This window comes from Meles meles, chromosome 8 (assembly GCF_922984935.1).
Source record: "Meles meles chromosome 8, mMelMel3.1 paternal haplotype, whole genome shotgun sequence".
Taxonomy (NCBI): Eukaryota; Metazoa; Chordata; class Mammalia; order Carnivora; family Mustelidae; genus Meles; species Meles meles.
In genome coordinates this window covers 875,722-902,488 of record NC_060073.1, presented here as the reverse complement: position 1 = coordinate 902,488, position 26,767 = coordinate 875,722, and the positions used below count along the sequence as shown (strand labels likewise).

The following is a 26,767-nucleotide window of genomic DNA, read 5'->3' as shown; positions in this document are numbered from 1 at the left end:
GGAGTTCTGGGGAGCACCGACCCCTCCCTGGCCTGCCTCCCAGCAGCCATGGTCACCCCAGGCCCAGGTTCAGACGTGGGCGTGGACAGCCAGCCCCCCGACCTGACGCTGCTCCCCGGAGGCAGCCGGCGGCCGCTGGACAAGCCCCAGCCCACGTCCCGCCGCAGGAGGTGGCCAGCAGGATCCTGCTGCAGCAGGGGCACGGGGCTCCAGGCATCCTCCGGGCACGAAGAAGGGGTGAGTCCAGGCGGTGCAGACACTTGTCTCGGGTGAGGGGCAGGTCCTGACAGCCAGACAGTGGCCAAGACGTGCTGGAGGGGCCCCTCCCGGAGCCCTTGTCAAGCAGGTCCTCACTGTGCCGTCACCCTCCGGGGGCACAGGTCCTGTGAGGTGGCAGGTGTGCCTGGGCTCCCGCAGCAGGCTGGCCGAGCTCTCCGTGGCTGGGCAGTATGTGTCCGGCTCCAGATTGGGGGGGCGGCTGGCAGGAGGGGGTCAGAATGGCAACGGACCTTGGGGGACCCCTAGGTCAGGAGGATAGGGGTGCTGTGCTCGGGCGCCTCGGGCGAGCGGACGCAGGCCGGGGCACAACTGCACCCGTCCACGTGAGTGTAGGAGCGGCGGATGGCCGTCCCGTCAGGACACCGCAGGGTCACCACCTCCTCGTGAACCCCCGTCTCCCGGCAGCAGGTGCACTGGCGCTCCATAGCCCGGGCCTCCATGGAGTACCTGCAGGCGCACGGCCGCCGTCAGGACCCGCCCGGCCCAGCCCCCAAGCTCCTGGCTTCCCGGGGGGGGCTAGGGCCGACGGCCCCCTCCTGCTCCGGGCAACCCTGAGCTCATCCTTGGAGCACTAGGGGCGTGTCTGACCTGGCCTGGGGCAGGGCTCGGGGTCACTGAGCTCCCACCTTCCCCCTCCGAGCTCCGTCTCATCTTGGAACCACTCGTGGAACTTGCTGACCCGGGCAGGACCCTCTTCCCCCCCGGTCTTGAGCCAGCCCCCCACGGTCCCCCCGCTCTCCGCGCCCACTGCTCACACCTGGCCGAAGCCAGGGCAGTGTGGGGTGGGGAGGGGCGTCCCAGAAGGGGCGCAGGGCTCGCTCACTTGGACAGTCCGGGGCATGAGCCCCCGCAGAACGTGACGTTGACCGGGGCCTGAGTGGCACAGCCCTGGTGTGTCAGGACGGTCCTGTTGATGCGGACCTGGCACTTTTCTGGGCGGACAGAGGAAAGGCAGGGGCGGTGCGGGAAGGCACCTCTGAGGACCCCGAGCCAGGGCCGCCCCCCGCGCCACCCTGCCGAGCCCCGCGCTCAGGGTGGGGTCCCCGGGGCCAGGGGCAGCTTGGAGCTTGGAGAGCAGGCAGGCCAGCCTCAACTTACCCACTTCTTCACAGGAGTAGCAGCAGCCCATTTTCCTGAGGATGCCCTGAAGGGGGCGGGGGAGAGAGAGAGCGGGCTGGGGGCCGGGCGGGGGCTCTGGGTGGGCGCGGCCTCCGAGGCGGTGGGGTGCCTGCGGGGGTGCGTCTGGGGAGGACGGGGCCTCCCAGGGGAGGCTGTGGGCACGGCCTCCGAGACGGTGGGGTCTCCGGCCGCAAATCTGGGGTCTGCTGTGGGGCACCGAGCGGCGGGACGCACCTGGCAGCTGGACACGTTGGCGCAGGGCGTGGCCCTCCCGACGAGCACGTGGAGCCCATTCCTGACCTCGCAGCGGTACTCGGTGCAGTTGTCCACCAGGCTGCTGACCCAGGTCTCGTTGGGCTGCAACACAGTGGGGGGGGGGGGCGGAGTCTCAAAGAGACGGGCCGAAGGGAAGGGGCACCGGGCTGAGGGGCTGAGAGCGAACCCCCTCTTACCTGGACCAGCTGGCCGTCCTCCGTGGGACAGGCCGTCTGCACACACTCCCCACAGCACCGTCCGTCCACCTTCCGGTACTCGGAGCCCTGAGGGCGGGGTTGGTTCCGTCATACCTGCGGCCCTGCCCCCCAGCCCCCTGCCCTCCCATCCACACCCTAGGAGCCCAGCGACCTCCTTGGCAGCCCCCCACCCCCGCGAAGCCGTGTCCCTGCCCAGGGCTGGGTGTGCCCAGGAGGGCTTACCTGGGGGCAGGTAGTGTTACAGGTGTCCTCCTCACACTGCACAACAGGGCCCTGGGTGTCCCCAGACAGGCAAGTGCACGTGTTGCAGGGAGTGAGCGATGGGAAGGTTGCCCCGATCTGCAGTGGACGGGGACAGTGGAGGTGACCCTGAGACAGTGGGGGGGCCCGAGGGCCAGGAGCCCTCCCTGCGGCTGGGTGGGCTAGGGGAAGGGGAGGCCTACAGAGAGCGGGTTCTTTCTTCTGCAGATGGAATTACGCTTGTGCCCCAGCCGAGCACAGACCAGGGCAGGGGCAGGACCCCGGGCCGGCTGGAGAGGCTGGAGGGCATGGTCTCACCCCAACACTCTGGTCTCGAGGGAGCTCCTGGGACACCCGAAGCTAACTTCTCAGGGGCAGCCAACAGTCCACCAGGCGCTCGATAGACAGAGCTGTCCCCGTGTCCCCCTCGCCTGTGTCCCCACGTGGCTGGAAAAGGCCTGGAGCCCCCGCCCGCTTCTCCACTGTCCTGGAGGAGGGCGCAGGTGGGGCCGGGCCTGTGCAGATGACGGTGCAGGTCCCTGTGGCTGAGCTGCGCCTGCCCCCCAATGGCCACCCGTCCCACTCGAGCCACCTGGCTGCTGAGCCCTTACCCCAAAGGCGGTTTGGTTGTAGTAACACAGCAGAGGTCCTGGAAGGAAAGAGGGGTGAGCACCCGGCCGGCTGGTGGGGAGGAAGGGCTCCGACCCTCCCGCAGCCCCGAGCTCCCGGCCACACTCACGGCAGGTGAAGCTGGGGCAGCAGTCCCCCTCCTTCTGGGTGCGAGTCAGCTCCTCTCCGGGCCTGCATCTGGGTGGGCTCTGGGGACACGTGCTTGTGTTGCAGACTGCGGGGGGATCGGGGTGCGTCAGGGCTTGAGGCTTCTGTGTCCCCGCTGGGTCCCCTCACTGTACCACAGCCCATCCTCGGCCCCGCAGGCCCATCCTCCTCCCCCGGTCACCCTCCGGCCGGGGGTGGGGGAGCCCAGGGCTCACCACACAGCGTCTCCAGACAGCAGGGGTTGTTGGCCAGCGGCCTGGTCTCGGTCACAAAGCCAGCCCGTCCGCACTGCAGGGGCCGCTCCTGGGGCTCGCACGGCATGGGGGCGCACTGCACCGACATGGAGCCCTCGTGGCACAGGCAGGCCTGGCAGTTGCTGACCCACCGCTCTCCAGGCTGCAACAGAGGGGGGGGAGGGTCCCTGGAGACTCCTGGACCCAGCCCTGGCCTCCGGGGCCACCCCCAGCATCGGGGAAGGCTCCCGCCCTCAGCGTGGCCTGGTCAGTTCTCGGCCTCCCACTCAAGCTGCCGTCGCTGGGGCAGCCCCTGTGACGGGAACGTGTTTCACACCGGGGTACCCCACCCCAGTCCCCCACAGGGGCTGCCCGGGCAGAGCAGGCTGCCCAGAGATAGCCCCCCCACCTCTGCTCAGGCCAGGGGGCAGAGAACTCACGGATCTGGGAAGCCCGTCGGGTCCCACACAGGCTGGAAGGGAAGAAGAAAGGGGGTCAGCGGGCAGAGACCACGCGCCCTGGGACCTGTCCTTGCAGGCCAGCCGCCCCCCGCCCCCCGGCCAGGGCCCTTCTTCCTGCCAAGGGCCCCATGTCGTGGCCACACAGCACCCTCAGGTTGGGCGCCGGGCCGGGAGTGCGAGCACCCGGGAGGGGCAGCTCCCGGCTCGGGCCTCCCCAACCCCAGCCGCCCGGCCCCGGCTCTGCAGCGGCTCCAGTGGGGCCTCCGCGGCTGGCGCTCACCGCATGCGCGCACGCAGATGTCCGTGTGCGTGTTGAAGAGGGTGTGCCCGTCGGGGCAGAAGCAGCCCTCCGCCAGCCCCTTGCCCCCTCCGCTCTGGCTCCTGCAAGGCAAGGTGGGCGTGCCTGGGACCCTCGATCCGTAGAAGTGGCCGTCCGAGGGGGAAGGGCAGAGGACATGGCAGAGGACTGGGGCTGACCCGCTGCCCAGGGCCCGGAGTCAGGGGGTGGGGGAGGAGCGGGCGTGGGGCAGAAAACCCCAAGGTCCTGAGGCTGGGGGGTCGCACGCCCTCCTGGCCTGCCCCAGACCCTCAGGCAGGCCTTACCTGGAGTCGCAGGACGCGGGTTGTGCGGGGCCACACGGCTGGTACACCTTGTCGGGCGGGCAGGTGAAGTCTGGGGACACACAGACAGGAGTCAGGTGGGCCAAGGAGGCCAAAGCCCCCGGGGCCGGCCCGACTCACCGCACAGCCCATTGGTGGCGTTCCGCCAGTCGCTGCACACGCCCCGGGTACGGCAGAGCGCCGCGTAGGCCTCCAGGCTCTGGCAGGGCACTCGGGGGCCGTCGGCCCGGCAGCCGTCACTGACGCAGGAGCTGACGAACGGGTCCGGGGGGATGAAGGCGCGGCACTCGGCAAAGAGCCTGCGGGAAGGCGTGGTCAGAGGCCGGGGCGGGGGCGGGCAGCCACCCCCCACACGCCAGACCCTCAGGGGCGACTCACGGGCTCCACAGCAGCTCGCAGAGGGGTGGAGGGGGGCACGGGGAGGAGGCGGGCGTGGTGGGCGCGGAGGGCGAGGTCCCGGCCGTTGGGGGCGGGCGGGTAGGCGCCGAGCAGCCCTCCCGGCCGCTCTCGGGGACCAGCCAGTGGTGGGCCATGTCTTGGCAGGTGGGGGCCATGGTGCCGTCTGGCCGGCGGCAGTCGTCCGTCTGGCTGTTGGTGCAGGTGCCTGGGTGGCGGGACAGCGGGGTCAACCCTCCGCCCCTGCCCCCGCCCCCCGCCCCGCGCCGAGCAGCTGTGGCCCAGGCGTCCGAGCACCGGCTCACCGCACTGGCCCTCCGTGTTGTGGCTGAATCGGCCGTAGGACAGCTGGATGTGGAAAACCTGCCCGTCGAAGGTGACGCTCACACCAGCCGCGGGGATGTCGATGCTCATCGTGGTCGCGCCCATCACCAACACCCGCACGCCGTCCTTGCTGAAGCCCGAGTCCACTTGCATTTGGTCGAACAGGATCTGGCGACGTGTTGGGGGATCTGTGACGCGGGGCTGGGGCCCCGGATCCTTGGCACCCCTCCCCCGAAGGGCAGACGCTCCCTTGGAGCCTGGGGTCCCAATCGGCCATGTTGGGGTCCCCGAGGCATCGCACGTGCCCTTGGCCCTGCCTGAGGGGCCTCTGGGAGCTTCCCTCGGCGCCCGCAGGCCCTCCCTGGTGATGCCGGGACAGGGCGGCTCACCAGGCTCTGCTCCTGCCCGCGGGCGCCGGTGCGGGTGGTGAGGATGACCTCCATGGACTTGTAGTGGACGCTGAGGGCGCGGGGGCAGGGCGTGGGGGCGGCGGCGGCCCCGCAGTAGTAGCTGTTCATGGAGATGCTGAGGTTCCCGTAGCGCGGGCGGATCTCCTTCATGAGCACGTGGGAGCAGTTGTCCGCGAAGGAGTAGGACGTGCCATCGAAGGTGGTGTAGCGGGAGCCCCCCCAGCCGCTGCAGGAGCCTGTGGGGTGTGGACGGTCCCGCACCCGGCGCCACCCCAACAGCCACCTCAGGGGAGCCCCCCAGCCGCCCTGGGCCCCGTTTGCCTTTTTTACAAAAGGGGCTGGAGTGGGTTGCACGGTGGCCAAAAAGGCCAGTCCCCGGCCCCACCCAGACCCTGAGACTGTGCCGTCGTCCGGGAAAAGACCTCCACGTCTGTCAGTAGGTTAAGGACGTCGGGATGACGCCATCTTGGGCGACCCAGGCGGCCCTAACCTAGTGACAGGTGCCCCTGCAGGAGCAGAGCGGCCACAAGCCCTGGGACGCCTGGAGCGCCAAAGCTGGGGAGGCAGGAAGGCGGCCCTACGGCCTCTGGAGGGAGAGTCGGTCCCTGCTGGTGTTTCGACCCCCGGGTGTGACCCTTGCTTCCTCGGGGAACCCGAGCCCCACACCATCCGGGGACTGGGCCAGAAGTTCTCCCCGCGGAAGCTCCAGGAGGGACGCTCAGGAATCCGGGGGGTCACAGCCCCCCGACCCAGCGTCCCCGTCCAGCCACAGAGGCTGCCGTGCACGTGGGCTCCGCAAACCTGCGCCGTCCCCCGGCTGTGGCGCGTGTCACCGTCTCCGGCCCCCGGCGAGTCCCCGTGCCCTCCGCCTGCAGCGACCGCCCTCACCGTGCCCGGACTCACACTCGCACTCAAAGTGGAAGTCACACGGCTCCTGGTCCTGCGACACTCTGACCGGCGGGCGTCCGTTCACGCAGCGGATGCTGGCCACCGGCTTCCGCCCCAGCAGCACCACATGGTTGTGGCCCTCGCACCGAGCCACCGTGCAGTCTGGTAGGGTCCAGGACTCGTTCACCTGGCGGAGAAGGGTGCGGTGCTCACCGGCTGGGACCACAGCCCTGCCACGGCCCCAGGGCCCTCCCTGCGCGGGGCGCGGCCCCGCATCCCGGCCGCCCTCGGGCCGTCCCGGCCGCAACCCAGAGCTACCCGGAGAGGGCTCAAGGGGGCCGCAAGGACCCGGGCCAGCCGGGCCACAGGCAGGAGGCGCACCTGCCGCGGAGGGATGATGAGGTCGCAGCCCTGAGGCTGCGAGGGCGAGGCCGCTGGGGTTGAGGAGGCCTCCAGGGGCGAGGATGTAGGGCAGGCATCCTGGAAGCGCTCAATGTCACAGTGCTGGTTGCAGATGGCGTAGAAGGAGCAGCCCGCACTGTCCGTCTTGTTGTAGATGACGTCCCCTGTGAGGAGACAGTCACCAAGACGACACAGCGGGGTCAGCTCCGGATAGCTCAGGAGGCACAGGGTGGACCCACAAGTCTCAGCAACGGAGTGCCCGGGGGGGGAGGAGGGGACTGCGGCTCCTGCACTCACCGGGGGAGAAGAGCCCCCCCAGTGCCCGGCAGAGGCAGCGGGTGGTGAGGGTCCGGCTGGGAGACACGGGCGACACAGGGGTGGTGAGGGTGGATGTGGACATGGTGCTCGCTGTCACTGGCCGCAGGGTGTGGGGTGCCGAGGCCCTGGAAGCGGCTGTGGACAAGCCCAAGGTGGTGCCGGGCGGAGAGCTGGTGGTCTCGGGCACGGGCGTCCCCGGGGACGGCGTGGCGGGCTCGGGGGCGGTGGGGCTGGCGCAGTGGCTGATGTCCTCGCAGCAGAGCACGCGCACGTGGTAATTGTCGCAGTAGCGCAGGGGGCCCGGCTGCTCCCGGTTGCGGCACGCCAGCCCGAAGCTCACGTCGCACTGCACCACCTGCCCCAGGTCCTCCAGACGCGCGTGTGGCGCCCGCTCCGAGCGGCATTGGATGTCCTGGGGGCGCTGGCAGAAGTCGTGGCCCGCGGAGCGGAGAACCGAGAAGGTCTCGAAGTCCCCGCCGTCCAGCCCCGGGATGGGGTAGTCCTCGTCGAACCAGTCTGTCCACGTGCACCGCGGGCTGCAGCCGGTGGAGGGCGAGGTGGCCGGGGTGTGCGTGCTGGAGCCGGGCGGCGGGGGCGTGGAGAGCAGCGTGGTCCCGAAGGTGGCCGTGCTGGGCGGGGACCCGGGGGAGGTCCTCGGGCTGGAGGTCACCTCGGGAACCGTGGTGGGTGCACGGGGTGAGGGGAGCTTGGTGGTGGTGGTGGTCGGGGTCCCCGGGGAGGCAGAGGGACCGGGGCTGGAGACTCTCTCTGTGGTCCTGGCAGGGGAAGAAAGGGTCTGGGTGGTGGAGAGAGGAGCCTCCTGGCTGGTCCCAGGGGAAGACGGTCCTGTCTGGGTGGTCTTGAGGGAGGAACGAGAGATCTGGGTGGTCGAGACAGGAACCCCATGGGTGGTCCCAGGGGAAGACGGGCCTGTCTGGGTGGTCGTGGGGGAGGAAGGAGAGATCTGGGTGGTCGAGACAGGAACCCCATGGGTGGTCCCAGGGGAAGACGGGCCTGTCTGGGTGGTCTTGAGGGAGGAACGAGAGATCTGGGTGGTCGAGACAGGAACCCCATGGGTGGTCCCAGGGGAAGACGGGCCTGTCTGGGTGGTCGTGGGGGAGGAAGGAGAGATCTGGGTGGTGGAGACAGTGTATCTCTGTGTGGTCTCAGGGGAGGTGGGGTGGGTGGTCGAGGTCCATAGACTAACGACTCCTGATGACGTTTGACCTATGCTGGTGCTGGTGGTAGAGACAGGAACCCCATGGGTGGTCGCAGGGGAAGACGGGCCTGGCTGGGAGGAGGGGCCAGTGACTCTCTGGGTAGTCGAGGGGGAAGACGGTCCTGTCTGGGTGGTTCTGGGGGAAGAAGGAGAGATCTGGGTGGTGGAGACAGGAACCCCATGGGAGGTCCCAGGGGAAGACGGGCCTGTCTGGGTGGTCGTGGGGGAGAAAGGAGAGATCTGGGTGGTGGAGACAGTGTATCTCTCTGTGGTCTCAGGGGAGGTGGGGTGGGTGGTCGAGGTCCGTAGACTAACGACTCCTGATGACATTTGGCCTATACTGGTGCTGGTGGTAGAGACAGGGACCCCATGGGTGGTCGCAGGGGAAGACGGGCCTGGCTGGGAGGAGGGGCCAGTGACTCTCTGGGTAGTCGAGGGGGAAAACGGTCCTGTCTGGGTGGTCCTGAGGGAGGAAGGAGAGATCTGGGTGGTGGAGACAGGAGCCCCATGGGTGGTCCCTGGGGAAGACGGGCCTGTCTGGGTGGTCCTGAGGGAGGAAGGAGAGATCTGGGTGGTCGAGACAAGAACCCCATGAGTGGTCTCAGGGGAAGATGGGCCTGTCTGGGTGGTCGAGGGCGAGGAAGGAGAGATCTGGGTGGTCGAGACAGGGACCCCATGGGTGGTCCCTGGGGAAGAGGGTCCTGTCTGGGTGGTCCTTGGGGAGGAAGCAGAGATCTGGGTGGTGGAGACAGGAACCCCATGGGTGGTCCCTGGGTAAGAGGGTCCTGTCTGGGTGGTCCTGGGGGAGGAAGGAGAGATCTGGGTGGTGGAGACAGGAACCCCATGGGTGGTCCCAAGGGAAGAGGGTCCTGTCTGGGTGGTTCTGGGGGAGGAAGGAAGGATTAAGGTGGTGGAGACAGGGACCCCATGGGTGGTCCCTGGGGAAGAGGGTCCTGTCTGGGTGGTTCTGGGGGAGGAAGGAAGGATCAGGGTGGTGGAAACAGGGACCCCATGGGTGGTCCCAGGGGAAGACAGGCCTGTCTGGGTGGTCCTGGGGGAGGAAGGAGAGATCTGGGTGGTGGAGACAGGAACCCCATGGGTGGTCCCTGGGGAAGAGGGTCCTGTCTGTGTGGTCCTGAAGGAGGAAGGAGAGATCTGGGTGGTGGAGACAGGAACCCCATGGGTGGTCCCAGGGGAGGACAGGCCTGTCTGGGTGGTCGTGGGGGAGAAAGGAGAGATCTGGGTGGTGGAGACAGTGTATCTCTGTGTGGTCTCAGGGGAGGTGGGGTGGGTGGTCGTGGTCCGTAGCCTAACGACTCCTGATGACGTTTGGCCTATACTGGTGCTGGTGGTAGAGACAGGGACCCCATGGGTGGTCGCAGGGGAAGACGGGCCTGGCTGGGAGGAGGGGCCAGTGACTCTCTGGGTAGTCGAGGGGGAAAACGGTCCTGTCTGGGTGGTCCTGAGGGAGGAAGGAGAGATCTGGGTGGTGGAGACAGGAACCCCATGGGTGGTCCCTGGGGAAGACGGGCCTGTCTGGGTGGTCCTGAGGGAGGAAGGAGAGATCTGGGTGGTCGAGACAAGAACCCCATGAGTGGTCTCAGGGGAAGATGGGCCTGTCTGGGTGGTCGAGGGCGAGGAAGGAGAGATCTGGGTGGTCGAGACAGGAAGCCCATGGGTGGTCCCAGGGGAAGACGGGCCTGTCTGGGTGGTTCTGGGGGAGGAAGGAAGGATTAAGGTGGTGGAGACAGGGACCCCATGGGTGGTCCCAGGGGAAGACGGGCCTGTCTGGGTGGTCCTCGGGGAGGAAGGAGAGATCTGGGTGGTGGAGACAGGAACCCCATGGGTGGTCCCAGGGGAAGACGGTCCTGTCTGGGTGGTCTTGAGGGAGGAACGAGAGATCTGGGTGGTAGAGACAGGAACCCCATGGGAGGTCCCAGGAGAAGACGGGCCTGTCTGGGTGGTCGTGGGGGAGGAAGGAGAGATCTGGGTGGTGGAGACAGTGTATCTCTGTGTGGTCTCAGGGGAGGTGAGGTGGGTGGTCGAGGTCCGTAGACTAACGACTCCTGATGACGTTTGGCCTATGCTGGTGCTGGTGGTAGAGACAGGGACCCCATGGGTGGTCGCAGGGGAAGACGGGCCTGGCTGGGAGGAGGGGCCAGTGACTCTCTGGGTAGTCGAGGGGGAAAACGGTCCTGTCTGGGTGGTCCTGAGGGAGGAAGGAGAGATCTGGGTGGTGGAGACAGGAACCCCATGGGTGGTCCCTGAGGAAGACGGGCCTGTCTGGGTGGTCGTGGAGGAGGAACGAGAGATCTGGGTGGTGGAGACAGGAACCCCATGGGAGGTCCCAGGAGAAAACGGTCCTGTCTGGGTGGTCCTGAGGGAGGAAGGAGAGATCTGGGTGGTTGAGACAAGAACCCCATGGGTGGTCCCAGGGGAAGACGGGCCTGTCTGGGTGGTTCTGGGGGAGGAAGGAAGGATTAAGGTGGTGGAGACAGGGACCCCATGGGTGGTCCCTGGGGAAGAGGGTCCTGTCTGGGTGGTTCTGGGGGAGGAAGGAAGGATCAGGGTGGTGGAAACAGGGACCCCATGGGTGGTCCCAGGGGAAGACAGGCCTGTCTGGGTGGTCCTGGGAGAGGAACGAGAGATCTGGGTGGTCGAGACAGGAACCCCATGGGTGGTCCCTGGGGAAGAGGGTCCTGTCTGGGTGGTCCTGGGGGAGGAAGGAGAGATCTGGGTGGTGGAGACAGTGTATCTCTGTGTGGTCTCAGGGGAGGTGGGGTGGGTGGTCGTGGTCCGTAGACTAACGACTCCTGATGACGTTTGGCCTATGCTGGTGCTGGTGGTAGAGACAGGGACCCCATGGGTGGTCGCAGGGGAAGACGGGCCTGCCTGGGAGGTGGGGCCAGTGACCCCCAGCGTGGTCTCGGGGGAAGACGGGTGGGTGGCCGTGGTCCGCAGCCCAGTGACCCCCGATGACCTCAGTCGTGTGCTGGTGGTGCTGGCGGCGGCCGGCTCCGTGGGGGGCTGCGTGGCACAGTGGCCCTCGCAGCACAGCACCCGCACGCGGTAGTTGAGGCAGCGGCGGCCCCGTGTCTGCCAGTTGTTCCTGCAGATGAGGCCGTAGCTCACGTCACAGCGCACGTCCTGCCCCAGCTGCCCCCATGGCACGTCTGGGTAGAGCACAGCCTGGCACTCGATGGCCTCGGGCTCCGCACAAAGCTGACCGCCCGCATCCCGGATGTGGTAGTAGGTCTCGATGTCACCCCCAAAGCGGCCGGGCCGGGGCCGGTCACTGTCCAGCCAGTCGGTCCAGCGGCACGTGGGCCGGCACGTTGCGGTGGCCGTGGTCCGGCCGGTGCTGGGGGCCGGAGGACTGGGGACCACGGTGCTCGTGGGCAGTGGGGGGGTCGGACCCGGGCTGGTGCCCCGCGAGCTGAGTGCGGTGGTGGCCGGGGCACTGGCGCAGCGGCCATCGTCCTCGCAGCAGAGCACGCGCACCTGGTAGTTGAGGCACATGCGGAACGGGCCGGCCTGGTCCTGGTTGCGGCACACCAGGCCGTCCTCCAGGCCACACCAAACCGCCTGGCCCAGCTCCTGCAGTGGAGTCTCTGGCTGCGCCTCCGCCCGGCACTGCAGTGCCCGCGGCTGCTGGCAGATGGCTTTGCCCGCGGCCCGGAGGTTGGCGTAGGTCTCGAAGTCCCCACCGGAGGCCCCTGGCACCGGGTAGCTCTCGTCCAGCCAGTCTGTCCAGGCACAGCGGGGCTCGCAGGCCGTGGACCTGGCCACGGGGGACGTGGGAGTCTGTGTGTGGCTGGAGGTCACAGGTAGGGACGTCTCGGTCTTGCCCACGGGCACTGTGGCCCTGGAGGCGGCTGTGGAGAGGCCCAAGGTGGTGCCGGGCGTAGAGCTGGTGGTCTCGGGCACGGGGGGCGACAGGGAGGCTCTGGGGCCTGCCCCCGTGCTGGTCATGACTCCTGGGAGTCCAGGCGAGGTCTCGGGCTGCCAAGGTGGGGACTCACTGCCATGTGGGCTGAGTGTGGAGGCCGTGGAGATGCGGATGACGGGCGCGGAGTGGAAGGCAGTGGTGGTCCTGGTGGCGGGCGTCCCCGGGGACGGCGTGGCAGGCTCGGGGGCGGTGGGGCTGGCACAGTGGCTGATGTCCTCACAGCAGAGCACGCGCACGTGGTAATTGTCGCAGTAGCGCAGGGGGCCCGGCTGCTCCCGGTTGCGGCACACCAGCCCGAAGCTCACGTCGCACTGCACCACCTGCCCCAGGTCCTCCAGACGCGCGTGTGGCGCCCGCTCCGAGCGGCATTGGATGTCCTGGGGACGCTGGCAGAAGTCGTGGCCCGCGGAGCGGAGAACCGAGAAGGTCTCGAAGTCCCCGCCGTCCAGGCCCGGCGTGGGGTAGTCCTCGTCGAACCAGTCTGTCCACGTGCACCGCGGGCTGCAGCCGGTGGAGGGCGAGGTGGCCGGGGTGTGCGTGCTGGAGCCGGGCGGCGGGGGCGTGGAGAGCAGCGTGGTCCCGAAGGTGGCCGTGCTGGGCGGGGACCCGGGGGAGGTCCTCGGGCTGGAGGTCACCTCGGGAACCGTGGTGGGTGCACGGGGTGAGGGGAGCTTGGTGGTGGTGGTGGTCGGGGTCCCCGGGGAGGCAGAGGGACCGGGGCTGGAGACTCTCTCTGTGGTCCTGGCAGGGGAAGGAGGGGTCTGGGTGGTGGAGAGAGGAGCCCCCTGGCTGGTCCCAGGGGAGGAGGCATGGGTCGGGGTGGACGCTGTGGCTGTGGCTTCTTGCTGCAGAGATGTGGAGCCCCCAGGGGCGGGGGTGCTGGGGCAGTGTGGGTCCGTGCGGCAGCAGAGGACACGGACGTTGTAGTTGAAGCACATGTTGAAAGGCCCCTTCTGGTCCTGGTTCTTGCACACCAGCCCCGTGCGCAGGTCACAGCTGAGCACCTGTCCGATCTGGTCGATGCTGACCTCGGGGTAGTTCTCTGCACGACACTCAATCTTCTGAGGCTCCTCGCACAGCGTGCCCCCGGCGGCCCTGATGTTGTCCAAGGTTTCCAGGTCCCCGCCCTCGACTCCTGAGGTTGGGAAGTCCACGTCGAACCAGTCTGTCCACTCACACTGGGGCTGACAGCCAGCCGTGCCCTGGCTGGGGGGGGCCGCCGTCGTGGCCGTTCCCAGGGTTCCCGGTGACATCCTCGCTGTGGTCGTGCGCGTCTCTGTGCGTGGGCTGGGCGGGGGGCCGGTGGGGACAGTGCCTGTTGTGGCCTCCACTCCGGTCACGGTGGGAGTCGTGTGTGTTTGTGGGGTCCCCCTGGAGGGGCCGCCTGTGGTCCGCACCGTGGCCAGGGTCTGCGTCCCGGGGGTGGGCTCCGCGCAGGGGTCTTGGCGGCAGCACAGCACGCGGATCCGGTAGTTGTAGCACATCTTGAACAGGCCGGCCTGCTCCTCGTTCCTGCACACCAGCCCGAAACTGGCGTCGCAGTGCACGCGCTGGCCCAGCTCCTCGGCACTCCTGCCCGGGAAGTTCTCGGCCTGGCACTCGATGTCCACAGGCTGCTCGCACACGGCCCCTCCTGCGCTCCTGATCTTGTCGTACGACTCGACGTCCCCCCCAGCCTCCTCAGACTTGGGGTAGTCCTCATCGAACCACTCCGTCCACAGACACCGGGGCTGGCAGGAGGTGGTGGCCAAGGCGGGGGGGCTGCTCGACGCCCAGGTCCCTGTCGCGCTGGTCTCCGTCGGCGGGGTCTCCGTGGCAGGGGTGGACCTGGCCGGTGGCTCCTGGGTGGTGGTTCGGGGATAGGTGGTGGCCCCGGAGACCGTGGTCGTGGTCCCCGAGGAGGTAGTGGTGGCCCCAGGGAAGGTGGTCGTGGTCCCCGAGGAGGTGGTGGTGGCCCCGGAGGCCGTGGTCGTGGTCCCCGAGGACGTGGTGGTGGCCCCAGAGGCCGTGGTCGTGGTCCCCGAGGAAGTAGTGGTGGCCCCAGGGAAGGCGGTCGTGGTCCCCGAGGAGGTGGTGGTGGCCCCGGAGGCCGTGGTCGTGGTCCCCGAGGACGAGGTGGTGGCCCCAGAGGCCGTGGTTGTGGTCCCCGAGGAGGTAGTGGTGGCCCCAGGAAAGGCGGTCGTGGTCCCCGAGGAGGTGGTGGTGGCCCCGGAGGCCGTGGTCGTGGTCCCCGAGGACGTGGTGGTGGCCCCAGAGGCCGTGGTCGTGGTCCCCGAGGAGGTAGTGGTGGCCCCAGGAAAGGCGGTCGTGGTCCCCGAGGACGTGGTGGTGGCCCCGGAGGCCGTGGTCGTGGTCCCCGAGGAGGTAGTGGTGGCCCCAGGGAAGGCGGTCGTGGTCCCCGAGGAGGTGGCGGTGGCCCCGGAGGCCGTGGTCGTGGTCCCCGAGGACGTGGTGGTGGCCCCGGAGGCCGTGGTCGTGGTCCCCGAGGAGGTGGCGGTGGCCCCGGGGGAGGTGGTGGTGCCGAGGGCCGTGGCCGTGGCCCCGGGGGTGGAGCCACAGGGCAGGTAGCTGCAGCAGAGCACCCGCAGCTCGTAGTCATGGCAGAGCCGGGGGCTCTGCTCGCTGTTGAAGCAGGTCAGCCCCCGGGCCACATCGCACTCCACCTTCTGGCCCAGCTGCAGTAGCGGGGTGTCAGGGAGTTGCCGTGCCCGGCACTCAACGCTCACCGGGGCCGGGCACACCTCGTAGCCCCTCTGCCTGAGGTTCACAAACATCTCGAAGTCTCCACCCGCCAGGCCGGGCTCCGGGGGGCCGCTGTCATACCAGTCAGACCAGAGGCAGAACTCGCGCACACACACGGTGGTGACGGTGGGGACTGAGCCTGTGGGCGCGGGGCAAGGACCTCGTCAGCATCCTCCGCAGCCCCGCCAGCCATGCCCAGGAGCAAGGGTGACGGGGCCATTGGTTGTGCTGAGGACGCCCGCTCTGACCTCCTGCTCAGCCCGGACTGTCGCCGGGGGTCTGGGCTGAAGGCTTCGGGAGTGGGCGGGACCAGCAGCGCGTCCGCCAGGCTCACCTGTCGTGGAGAGCGGGACCCCGGTGGTGGTGAAGGTGAAGGGCGTTGTGGACGGGGTTCCAGGACATTCCACAGCCTGACGGAGGATGGTTCCATTCTGTCCGCAGATGGCCACCAAGCAGGCGCCGAGCCCGTCGGTCGTGTTGTAGATGACGTCCTCGTAATGGTAGGTCCTGCCCTCGTAGACGCAGGTGCAGGCTGGGAGACAGGGCCGGCGTGGGGCTCACTCGCAGCCCTCAGCCCCGGCCCCGGCCCCAGGGGCCGCCCCTCTGCCTTACCTGTGAGGCTGTGTGTACACTGGAGGCCGCCGGCCGTGCACTCGCTGGGGAAGAGGAGAGGGGAGCGCTGAGGGCCCGCCAGGCCACGCCAGCACCCCTGCCCGGCTCCCTGCCTGCCAGCCTCCGCCCACTTACCAGCTCTGGCAGTTCTCTGCCGTGGGGACCCTCGTGCCCACGTCGTGGTAGTTCCCGTCCTCGTCGTAACAGCCGCACTGGGCCACGCACTTCATCTGGTCCTCGCTGAAGAACGGCTCGCTGGGCGGGCACCTCGGGTAGCAGCCTGGGCAGCCGCAGCGCGTGGAGGAGACTCACCCTCGTGGCCGGGAGCTGGGCACCGCGCGGGGCAGCCGCCCGCCACCTGTCCCCTTCCCTGCCCCTCACCTTCCAGGCCCGGCAGGTCGTGCAGACAGCGGCCGCCCGGGTTCCGGCAGGTCCGCATGCAGGGCGCCCCGCACGGCTGGTAGTGCCACTCGCAGTGGCCCTCGTGGTTGTAGTAGTCGCAGAACAGGGCTGCAGGCGGAGGGGGCGGCTGAGGGCGCACCCCTTGCTTCCCGCCCCGCCCTCAGCACACCGGTCCCGCCCCACGGCGGCCCGCCCAGACGCGGGCCTGCCGGTGGGCACCCGGGCCCCACCCCTGCCCGCCCTTCAGCCCCGCAGCAGAGCCCCACTCACGGCAGGTGTCCGGGGTGCGCCAGGACACGCACACGCCCACGTCGTGGCAGGCCTGCGCGTAGGCGGCCACGGCCGTGCAGAAACACTCACAGTCGCCCCCCGAGTCACAGGCGCACGCATCGCCCACACAGGCCTCGTAGTACTTGGCGGGGTCCACCTGGGGGGCGGGGAGGGGCCGCTCAGCAGTAGCTGGGGGACCTCCAGCCCTGCACGAGCACGGGAACGGGCCGCACACGCACCCCACGTCTGCAGTCCGAGGTCCGTGACTCCCGCCCTCCTGGCACCGTCACCCATGGTCACATCGTATCCGTGGTGGCAGACGACCCTCCCCACGGCCCGTCGTGACCCTGCCTGTCTCCTCAGGATGAGGGGACAGCCCCCTGACCACACCCCTCCCTCAAGCAGCAGAGCCCAGAGGGGACCCGAGACAAGTTTTCCACCAGCCTGTCCCTCCTAAGCCGCCCACACGTCAGCGGCAAGGCCTGCGCCATGAGACCATGCTTGTGTGCGGGCACCCGCGTCCTCTCGAAAGCCGCAGGAAGGACCCTAGGGAAGAGTCTCGGAGGAGAACCACCGGTCCCCGGAGCTCACGAGGCCCGGCTGCCGGAGAGCGTGGGTGGGACGGGGAGGCGGCACCGGGGGTCCGTGTGTCTCACAGCCTCCCTTGCAGGGGAGGGGCCCGCATGGTCAACGGAAGCCACGGGGATGCTCTGGCAGGTCCCCGGGTGTCCGGCCTCGTGACCGCTTGGACCTCCCACGCGCCAGCACCACGTCCAGTCCAAGCTCAGAGGCCCAGCCCAGACCACACCCAGTTCTGCCAGAAGTGGGGGGCGGCCCCAGCCCCCAGTCCGGGTCCTCAGCCCACCTGAGGGTGGCAGGCGGCGAAGGTCGCGCTGTTGATGACGCTGCACTGCTTCTGGGCCCAGGACTTGCGGTACGGGTTGGCGGTGCAGGGGTCCCTGGGGGCCGGGGCGTCGGGGCAGGACGGGGAGAATTTCCAGCTGTTGCCAAACTCCAGGGCGCTGCCCACCACGGACTGGCTCCGCGTGGTGAAGTCGTTGACGGCGTTGTCGTCGAAGTTCCCGCACAGCCCGCAGACCTGGCCCTGCAGACGGGGACGGCGGCGCGGGGGGCTCAGGGGGCAGCCTGAGGGCACAGCACCCAGCCCAGACCGGCAGGGGGACTCCGGGGCAGTGCCCTGTGAACTTGCAGGAGGACAGGCACACTGTGGGCCCTATGGCCAGTGGGCGGGCAGGTGGGCAGGGGGCAGGCAGGCCTGGTGGGCGTGTGGACACGCGGAGCAGGAGCGACGTTCTGACCAGGACTCAGCCTGTTGGGCAGTTTGGCCTCGACACGCACTTCAGAAGCCAGCGTGGAGAGCGGACTCGGCCCGGCCCTCAGTGGCTCGTCAGCTGCCGGCGGGCCCCTCGGGGCCAGATCTAGGAGTGGGGGCTCCGACCGTGCCCAGAGGGGCCCGCGGCCCGCCGGCCTCACCTTGTAGTCCTGCTTCAGCCGCACGAACACGCTTGTCCTCCGGTCCCAGGACAGCACGAGGCCGCTGCGCGTCTCCACGGTGAGGTAGTTGCCCGTGTGCCGGACCCTGTAGGGCGGCTCTCCGCCGGGCCCCCGCTGCACCACCCTGTAGCCGCCGTCCTGCAGGACCAGCTCGTAGCTCTGCGGGGGACGCACGGGGCAGCGGCTGCAGGGACTCAGGGGCTGGAGCCCACCGGAGGCCCGAGGCAAGGGCCCCACGGGTGGTCGGGGGCCCAAGGCTCGAGGCCGGGGTCAAGGAGGAGCGGGTCCCGACGCTGTCGGCGAACACAAGGCCGGACCTGCGCGGGGAGAGCTGGGGGCCCGGGAGGGGCCACGGGTCCGCAGGGGCGATGCCCCGGGACAGCAGTGTGGCTCTCCGCCTGGTGAACGCTGACCTCCCTCGGCTGGAACCGGGCGCCCCGATGTCGTGGGCTCAACACAGGCCCCACAACGTGTGTCCCCATCCCAGCCCTGGAGCCTGGGAACGTGGCCTTGTTTGGAAGAAGGGTCTGTGGGGGTCCGGGAGGGACGAGCTCACCCGGATTAGGGTGGACCTCAGTGCAAACACAGGTGTCCCTGGGACAGGAGGGAAGGGGCGGGCCCGTGGGGGAGGGGCGGGGGAGGCAGGAGGGAGCCCTGGAGGCTGGCAGGGGGCTCGGCCCTGGGACCCCTGCTGCCGTACTCCCGGCTCAGAACCGAGAGAGAATGCATTTCTCTGGCTTCAGGTGCCCCGACTGTGGCCATTCGTCCAGCCGGAGGACAGAGGGAAGGACAGGGCTCTTGGTGGCCCCCTCACCTCCAGGAAGAGCTTGATGGCCTTAGAGCAGGTGACGCCCGTGGTCCCGCAGGGGACATTCTCGGTGACGACACGGAAGGTCCCGTTGGTCGTGCCGTTGCCCCCGCAGTAGTCCTGGGGTGGGCAGGGGTCAGGGTGAGCTCAGGCTGCGGGAGCAGGCGGGCCGGGTCGGAATGGAGGGACCCCGCGCACCTGGACCAGCGTGTACTCGCAGGTCCCTTCGAAGCCGTAGCGCTCCCCGTCAAAGGTGATGAAGTGACCGTCCCCGTAGGCCACGCAGGTGCCCAGACAGGGCTCGTGGCTGCACACCCAGCGGCGGCTCCTGCACGTGCTGAGGACGGCAGACGCTGCTCAGCCCGCGCCCAGGACCAGCCCAGCCAGCCGCCCTCTGCAGACGGCAAGCAGAGGGTGCAGCGAGGCCATCGGCCAGCTGCCCGCCTCTCTCTGGCTTCCAAGCCCTCAGCGCCTGGTGAGGCAGGGACGGGGGTCCTGGTGGCAGTTCTGACCGGCTGGGCCCCGGGGGCACCTTCTAAGGACAGAGGGGACCGTCCCCGGCTTTCCCAGGGGTGGGGACAGCGCCAGGCCTCGGCTCCTCCCCCACCTCCCTCCCTCCCGCAGGGGGGCCCCGACCCACCAGGTGTTACAGTCCACCCGGATGGTGTCCCCCGGCTTGTAGACAGCCTCGTTGTGCAGGCAGGGACAGTCCTCCTCGGCCACGCAGCCCCCGCTGCCATCTGACACCAGCCCCAGGGGGCAGACGCAGCCGGACACGCAGTGGGTGCTGAACTGTGGACGGGCACAGCGTCAGCCCTCGTCCCCCCCATGCCCAGGGATGCTGGGGCGCAGCCCGCTCTCCCCGGCCACTCACACAGTCCACGTCCAGCGTGTGGCAGCTCCTGAGACACTCGGCCCCGGGTGTGCCCGCCGAGGCGTTGCTGCAGTCCAGGTACACCATGGGGGCCACACACCCTGCAGGGGGAGACCACTGGGCTAGGAGGGGCCGCAGCCCAGGCCCACAGAAGCCCCCGAACCCGGGCGCGACGGGAAGCCCTACCTGCGCTCCGCTGCTCCGCCGCTCCCAGGCAGCTCAGCCGCCCCGCCACACACGAGCTGCGAGAGACAGGCCGGCCTGCTGGGCCACTGCCCTCCCACCAGCCCTGCAGACCCCCCAGCGCTCTGCCCAGGGCCCCACACACACACCCCGCCTGGGCACCGGACCCTCAGAACGCTGCCCCTGGCCAGGGGCGGGGTCCCTGTGTACCGCACAGCGGAGGGGCGGAGGGCGGGCATCCCTCCTGGGGAGCCCCGCTGTGTTTCAGAACCGTCCCGGGAGGCCCAGAGACCGTCGGGTACGACATGGGGGGCCAGAGCGCTGTGGGCTCAGGACGGGGTGTCGGGGGGCACGGGACCAGCCGGCCGCTTACCACACCATGCCATCGTCGTGCACCACCTCCCCCGGGGCCAGCATGGAGCCACGGAAGTAGCAGGGACAGGCGTCGGCGGACACGCAGGCGCCCGCGTCATCCAGGAAGGTGCCCGCGGGGCAGACGCAGCCGTCCACAGGCAGGAAGGGGATGCCGCAGGTGACATCGACCTGGCTCCGCGCGCGGCAGGTGGGCTGGCAGCCGCCCACCACGTAGCTGTAGTTCTGGGACTGGGGGCAGCTGCTCACATACTTGGCTGGGGCGGGGGCAGCGCTCGGTCAGGGGCCAGAGGGTCCCCCCAGGCTGGGGTTTACACAGCCCAAGACAGGCCCCCCCGACACCAGGTCCTCGGTTGGCCCGGACGAGGAGGCGCGAAGCTCCGGCTGGGAACGTGGGAGTGGGAACGTCCGCCCGCCCCCCCCGGTGCCCGGAGCCCTCGCCCCCACCCCTGGCCTGGGGGACACTCACTGCACACGCCGTCCCTCCAGCCGCTGAGCAGCACCCCCTTGGCCGCGCAGGCGTGCACGTAGGAGGACAGGGCGGCGCACAGGCAGTCCTCGCTCTTTTCGCAGTTACAGGTGTCGAACATGCAGTTCTGGGGACGGGGCCGCGGGGCCATCAGGGACCCTCCTCCCCCTCCCTGTGCGTCCTTGGGACCCCCACCCGGGCTGGGCACTGCGCCACAAGCAGGGCCCTCAGCACCGCTGGACGGGAGCGGCGGGGTCCTTGTGGAGGGACCCCCAGGAGGGACCCCGAAGGGACCGCGCAGGCCAAGTGGGGGAGGGGCCAGAAAGAAGGCACGAGGCCAGGCTAAGGTCAGGGTCAGGAGGGGCCTCCACGGGACCGGGGATCCGGCCGCATTCCGCAGGCGTCACCGCTTCTGGGACGCCGCACGCGTGCAGAGAAGAGGGAACGACCAGCCCTCCACGTGCAGACAAGCCCTCCCGAGGCTGCGTTCGTGGGTGCTGTGGGCTTTGAGCTTCGGGGAAAGTGGCCCTCGAGCCAGCTGTGTGGGTTGGGTTGGGTCCCCCCAAAAGGCACGCAGAAGTCCTAACCTCCGGGGCCTCAGAAAATGACCCTACCGGAAACAGGGTCTTTGCAGATGCAATTAAGATGCGGTCATCAGGATGGGCTCTGAATTTGGACACCGACGCGGGGGGGGGGCACGGAGGCAAATGTTGGGTGATGTGGCCACAGCCTGGATGCTGGCTGGAGCCCCAAGGAGCGCGGAGACGCAGGAGGAAGGTCTAGAGCCTTAGGAGGGAGCGTGGCCTGGCCTTCCCCTTGCCTTCCGGACTGGGACAGAAGCTCCTTCTCTAGCTTTTGGCGACACCCAGAACCACAGCCCCGGTGCCCAGGGAGGACCGGCGACCTGCGCACATGCTGGAGGGGGAGCCCCGAGAGGAGGCTGGAGACAGCCCCACGTGGGGCCGGCTTCTCACCGAGTGGAAGGGCGCGGGGTTGAGCACAGAGTGGCAGCGGGAGAAGGCTCCGGCCGGGTCGGTGAGCAGGGAACACCAGTGCTGGGCGTAGTTCTCTGGGCAGGGAAGGCGAGCCGGCTGGCGGCCGTCCCCCGGCTCCTCCCCCGCGCCTCCCGCCCCGCAGCCTCCGCTCCTGCACCCACCGCCGGGAGGGCCGTGACGTGGGGGCCCACCCACGGTGCCGATGGGCCCCAGGCCCTGGCCCCACAAGCACACACGCCCCGATGGGGGTCCCCCAGCCCCCCCACCCAGGGCCAGGTGAGACAGTGAGACGGAAGCTCCAGCTCCCAGACCCAGCCCGGGAAAATGGGGGGGACCCACATACCGTTCTCCACGCTGAGGGAGCAGGGGTCCTCGAAGCTGTTCTTGACGTTGGGGCAGGCGGCCTGCGTCTTCCAGCTGTTGGCAAAGGCGGCGGCCGTGCCCTCCACCACGCCGCTGAGCGTCCGGAAGTCGTCGGCCTGGTTCTGGTTGAAGTTGCCGCACAGGCCTGGGGGCCGAGGCCCAGGGAGGGGGCGTTCATGGGGCATCCAGCCGGGCCGCGCTGGCCCTGCGTTCCCTCCAGAAACCCTGACAAGGAGACCAGCCAGAGAGCCCGGCCCCTAGATCTGGTTCCAGCACCATCGGCAGACACGCCATGGGGGGTCAGCCCGGGGCCACAGCCTGCCCCAGAAAGGACAGCCCGACTCACTCCCCACGCCCACCCCAGGTCCCGCGCCAGGACGCCCGCCGGGAGCAGCCCCCTCCCAGTCCCTACTTCCTGCCAGGCTCTAGCCCATCCCGCCTGCTGCGGAGCCCAGCGCCCTGGAGCGCGCCGGCGGGCCTCACCGCACGTCCGTCCGTGGTAGGAGGGGTCCAGCCTGAGGAGCACCTGCATGAGCGGCACCAGCTGGACCAGCAGCTGCAGCCCGAAGCCCGTGTGCGCCAGCACGAAGAAGGACGTGGGCCGGAAGATCGTGATGTTGGCTGCGGGGGCGGAGACGGCCGCCGAGTCAGGCGGAGGCCCTGGCCGTGGGGACAGCCCCGGTGGCGGGGAGGGTCCTCTGGGGATGGGCTGGGAGGAGACAAGTGTACGGCAGGCCCTGGGAGTGGGCGGTGTTGGGAGTGACCCGTCCTGGCCCCAGGAGTCCGGGCACCGAGTGCGCTCCACACTAGGCCCCCGCGAGTCAGACCACATGCCGCGTGCGGCGGGACATTGAAGAGCGGCCCCGGGCCGGGAAGAACGAGCAAGGGACCCAACTGGCCGCGTGCAGGCTCTGGGAGCAATTCACCTGGCTGCAGCCTGGCCGGCCGTCCTGGGCCACGTACCTGCGGACACGGGCAGCTGCGTGTAGATGGAGTTCACGAACACCCCGCCGTTGGCCTGAATCTGGATGACCTGCAGGGAGGAAGCGGCGGGGTCAGTGCAGGGAGGAAGCGGCGGGTCAGTGCAGGGAGGAAGCGGCCGGGTCAGTGCAGGGAGGAGCCCGCCTGCTTGGGGGTCCAGGGAGCACCCCCGGGGGCCAGCCCGGCAGACGCAGAGCCGGGCGGGGAGCTCTGGCCTCCAAACACCGGCTCCGTGGGACTCAGGAGCGGGGCTGGGCACGTAAGCAGGGAGCGGGAGTCAGTGTCCTCTGGGCCCACGTGTCCTGCCAGCTTCCCTGTGTCCCTGGGGGAGCCTCACCGTGTCCCCGCTGTTCACGCTGAGCGCCACGGACTTGAGGCAGTTCTCGTTGTCGGTCAGGCCGCACCTGCGCAGCTCGGCCAGCACGCTGAAGCTGTTTCCTGCACACGTCTGAGGGGCAAAGCCACCAGGACGCTGCTGCACGCGTGTGGGGCCTGTTCCCAGCACTGCCCGTGGGGGTGCAGATGGGCAGTGGCCCACCTCCAGGCAGCTCGTCTCGGGGCCTGGGAGCCCCTGGCCCAGTAAGTGTGAGCCCAGGGGCTTCCCTTGGGGATGGGACCCCAGGAGGAGGTCTGGGGGGCCTCACCCTTCCGATGGCATCATGGGACCCTGCATGGGCCAGCGGGGGCCCGGGAGGCCCTGAGCAGGTCTGCCCACCCCACCGGCACCGCACCTTGGACAGGACGTAGCTGCAGTCCCCGTGCACGTCGTAGAGCCTCTGGTCGTAGGTGGAGATGTGGGACCCGCCCCAGACAGAGCAGGTTCCGGGGCACGGGAGGTCCCCGCACTGCCACAGGCCCCCGGAGCAGGTGCTGGAGGGGGAGGGGCGTGAGTGGGGGGGACAGAGCCCGTCCCACGCGTTCACACCCTGGCCCGGGTAGAGGGGAGGCCCACCAGGCGCTGCAGCTGCTGTTGAAGGAGGCTCCCGGGGCGTAGGTGTGGCCCCCGTGCGTGCAGGGGCACCGCTCCAGGGGCAGGCAGCCCTGGTGGGTGACGTCATCCAGCACCGTGCCTGGAGATGGGGGGCGTAAGTGGGCCAGGTCAGGTGCTGGAACCTCGGTGACCAGGGGCAGCCGGGGGGGTGGGGCCGGTCCCCGGGGGCCAGGAGGACCTGCCTGGGGGGCAGAAGCAGCCGTCCACGCAGTGGTCCTCGCAGAGCTGGGAGCGCTGGGGGTTGGAGCAGGTGTCGGCGCAGGGCGAGCCGCACTCCCGGTGCTGCATGCTGGGGGGGCAGGTCTGGGCTGCGGGGGGAGGCAGCAGTCAGGCCCCAGGAAGCTGCCCACGCACGGGGCAGAAAGGCCCCTCCACTTCCGGCCGTTCGTGTGCTACAGCCGGGCCCGGGGAACCCCTCATCTTGGGAGGTCGGGCCCCTCCTGTCCTGGACCCCAGCTCTCCTCTGGGTGAGGCGGCAGGCAGAGGAGCCCAGACCACAGGGCCTCCCGGATAGCCCCTTTGGGCCCGCCTGGCTTCCGGCGTGAGCTCGGCTCGTGGCACCCAGCCTGGGCCCCCCAGGCGTGTCCCCTTCTGCTCTCCTCCTGCCCACCCTCCCGACCAACTCCCCCTGTCCTGGGTCCCTAGCCAGACGCCAGACGTCCTGCCCAGGGGTGTCGTCCCCGTCCCCAGGGACCCCTTGTGAGTGTGGGGGCCGGCCCTGTTGGGAGCCACTCACGGCAGAGGTCGGGGCCCCTCCAGTCCCGGGGCTGTCCCCCCGCATGGGCACACTGGCGAGAGTACTCCGCGAAGGTGGCACAGGGGCACGTGGGGCAGCGGCACAGGTCCTGGGTGCAGGCGGCCACGTACGCAGCGGGGTCCACCAGCTCGTTGCACTCCGAGAAGGCCGGGCCGAGCAGGGTTCGGCGGCAGACGCCCTCCTGGGGAGCACAGACGCTCGGCGCTGTCCACCCTCGGGCCCTGCAGACATTTCCAGGCCAGGGGACCCCCTTCCTCCCCTGAAGTTCCTTTTTCCCTTCATCCGTCTGTCTGTCTGTCCGTCTACCACACGTTCACCCACCGTCTGTCTCCTTCCATGCTCCCGTGCCTCTGTCCGCCCGGCTGGCGGCCCTCCCATCCTCCCCCACCGCGGGGACTTGCCTCCACCCGGCGCAGAGCTCTGCTTGGCTCTGGGGACGGAGCCATGACTGTGGACCCAGCCCCCGCCAGGGCTCCAGGACACGCCTGCTCGTGTGAGCACCCAGGAGGCCAGTCGGAGAAGGGGGAGGCCCTCAGGCAGCCCCCACAGAGCCAGAGCCAGCCCACCGGGGAACCCTTCCCCCGTCCCCAGCAGCCCCCGCCCCCTACCAGCTGGGGGTGGACTGAGCCTCCACATCCTGACTTAAAGCTCACAGATAGACCCGAAAAGTGGGGCTTCCCCGCTCCCCTCCCCAGGCAGGACTGTATATGTACTGAACGTATTTGTGCACGCGGAAGGGCACACACACTCAGAACGTGTGTGGTCAGTGGAGGTGAGTCGGAGACAGGGCGTGTCTCCAGACTGGAGGCCATGTCCTCGGCCGCCTGGAGGCTAGGAGACCCTCTCTCACCTGGACACCCCAGGCCCCAGCCCAGGAAGCCTGAGCCTGCGCCTCTGGCGGTCCCCATGCCCTTGGGGAAGCAGGGGCCATGGGCTCACCACGTCTGTGCAGTTGCTGGCCGGGGAAGTCAGGGGATCCTGGCACTGCTCTGTGGGCCCGTCCAGCTTCTGTAGGTTTCCGAACTGCAGAGGGGTCAGCCTAGCATCTGTGGACAGGAGGTGCTCTGTGTGGGGCGTGCTGAGGGCCCCTGGGGGCCATGCGGGCAGTGGCTGCCGGGGGACCCCCTACCCGTGCCTGGGGTGCCGGGAACTTCTCTCTGGGGCACCACTGGCTTGAGTACTGCCCGGTGTCTCAGTGAGGCCACCCCAGGCTGCCCCCTCCAGGCCTCCTTGGGGCCATCCAGTCCCCCGAGGGACCCACAGGCTTAGCTTCCTGCCATTCCCTGAGCCCACCCTGAGCCCAGGGGGGCACTCACTATGGGAGTAGAACTCGTTGACAGCCGGGAGCCCGTTGAAGTCCCCGCACAGACCACATGTCTGGTTGGCGTACTTGGGGTCCAGCTCCAGCTGGGGGCAGAGGAGGACAGGTCCAGCCTCAGCCCGGCCGCACCCTCACCTGCCCCGCCCCCAGGAAGGGCATGGGGGCAGGGCGTCCTTACCAGGGCACTGTCCTCTCTGTTCCACATGAAGGTCAGCAGCAGCCGGACAGTGACCTTGACGTAGACGCTGCTCTGCTCCACCAGCAGGCCCGCACGGCTGTAGGGCAGCTCCTCTCTGGGATGGAAAGTTCTGGTCGTCCCACGGCAGGTGTCCGGCAGGGTCCAGGGCCCTCCCGGCACATCCCGAGCCCGCCCCAGAGTCCCGGCTCCGCCGCAGCCCGCCCCAGGCTCACCGCCGCCCGTTGATGAGGATGGAGCCGTTGGAGGCCTCCAGCACCAGCCCCTGGGTCTTGAGGACGACATGAGTGATGGTGGGCCTGGAGCCGGCCAGGCCGCGGCGCAGCTGCACGTTGAAGTCCTCGTACGCGGCACCACAGTGCGCGGACAGGACGTAGTTGCACCGGCCGGGGAAGCGGAAGACGTCGCCGTCGAAGGTCTTGTAGTGGAAGTCGCCCCAGGTGCTGCAGACGCGCCCGTTGTGCGCGGGGTTCCGGGCTGCGGAGAGAGCGTGTGGGGTCCCAGCAGACGCCCCCGCCCTGCCAGCCACGTGCAGGTGGCCATCCCCGGGTCTGGAGGGGTGGGGAGCCAGGAGGGAGGCTGCTCGCCCGTCTCGCCGCGCTGAGCGCCCTTCCCCCTGCATCCAGCATCTGGGGTCAGCGCCCAGGAGAGCTGGCCGCAGGGAGGGCTCCCGGCTGGGACCGGGGCCATTCAGCTGCCCGCGCTGCTCCCCCCCAGATCTGAGTACGCCCACCCCCCACCAGCAGTGGGCAGCGTCCACTCACAGCTCATGGTGGGCCAGACAGTGATGGGCGGGATGACGGTCAT

At 69.4% G+C, this 26,767-nt stretch overlaps 1 protein-coding gene across 1 annotated transcript; it reads right to left on the bottom strand.

The window, feature by feature from the left end:
- MUC5B (mucin 5B, oligomeric mucus/gel-forming) lies at window positions 1–26,767 on the bottom strand. Its single transcript, XM_046014619.1, has 49 exons — window positions 26,725–26,767; window positions 26,176–26,437; window positions 25,943–26,057; window positions 25,760–25,850; window positions 25,383–25,489; window positions 24,423–24,624; window positions 23,869–23,994; window positions 23,648–23,765; window positions 23,427–23,565; window positions 23,033–23,143; window positions 22,678–22,747; window positions 22,198–22,335; window positions 21,695–21,859; window positions 21,331–21,425; window positions 20,357–20,483; window positions 19,889–20,144; window positions 19,519–19,574; window positions 19,333–19,433; window positions 19,099–19,250; window positions 18,657–18,795; window positions 18,465–18,578; window positions 17,630–17,809; window positions 17,001–17,240; window positions 16,136–16,292; window positions 15,845–15,973; window positions 15,599–15,743; window positions 15,464–15,507; window positions 15,186–15,383; window positions 14,432–14,990; window positions 10,520–13,873; window positions 6,921–8,296; window positions 6,603–6,787; window positions 6,237–6,408; window positions 5,313–5,569; window positions 4,905–5,091; window positions 4,582–4,807; window positions 4,324–4,502; window positions 4,186–4,255; window positions 3,863–3,963; window positions 3,562–3,593; window positions 3,104–3,284; window positions 2,851–2,955; window positions 2,723–2,760; window positions 2,094–2,210; window positions 1,851–1,937; window positions 1,633–1,755; window positions 1,378–1,423; window positions 1,103–1,211; window positions 1–726 (listed from the first exon to the last, which is right to left on the bottom strand). The coding sequence occupies exons 1-49, from the start codon at window positions 26,765–26,767 to the stop codon at window positions 522–524; spliced, it is 11,529 nt and encodes a 3,842-aa protein (XP_045870575.1). The 3' UTR covers window positions 1–521.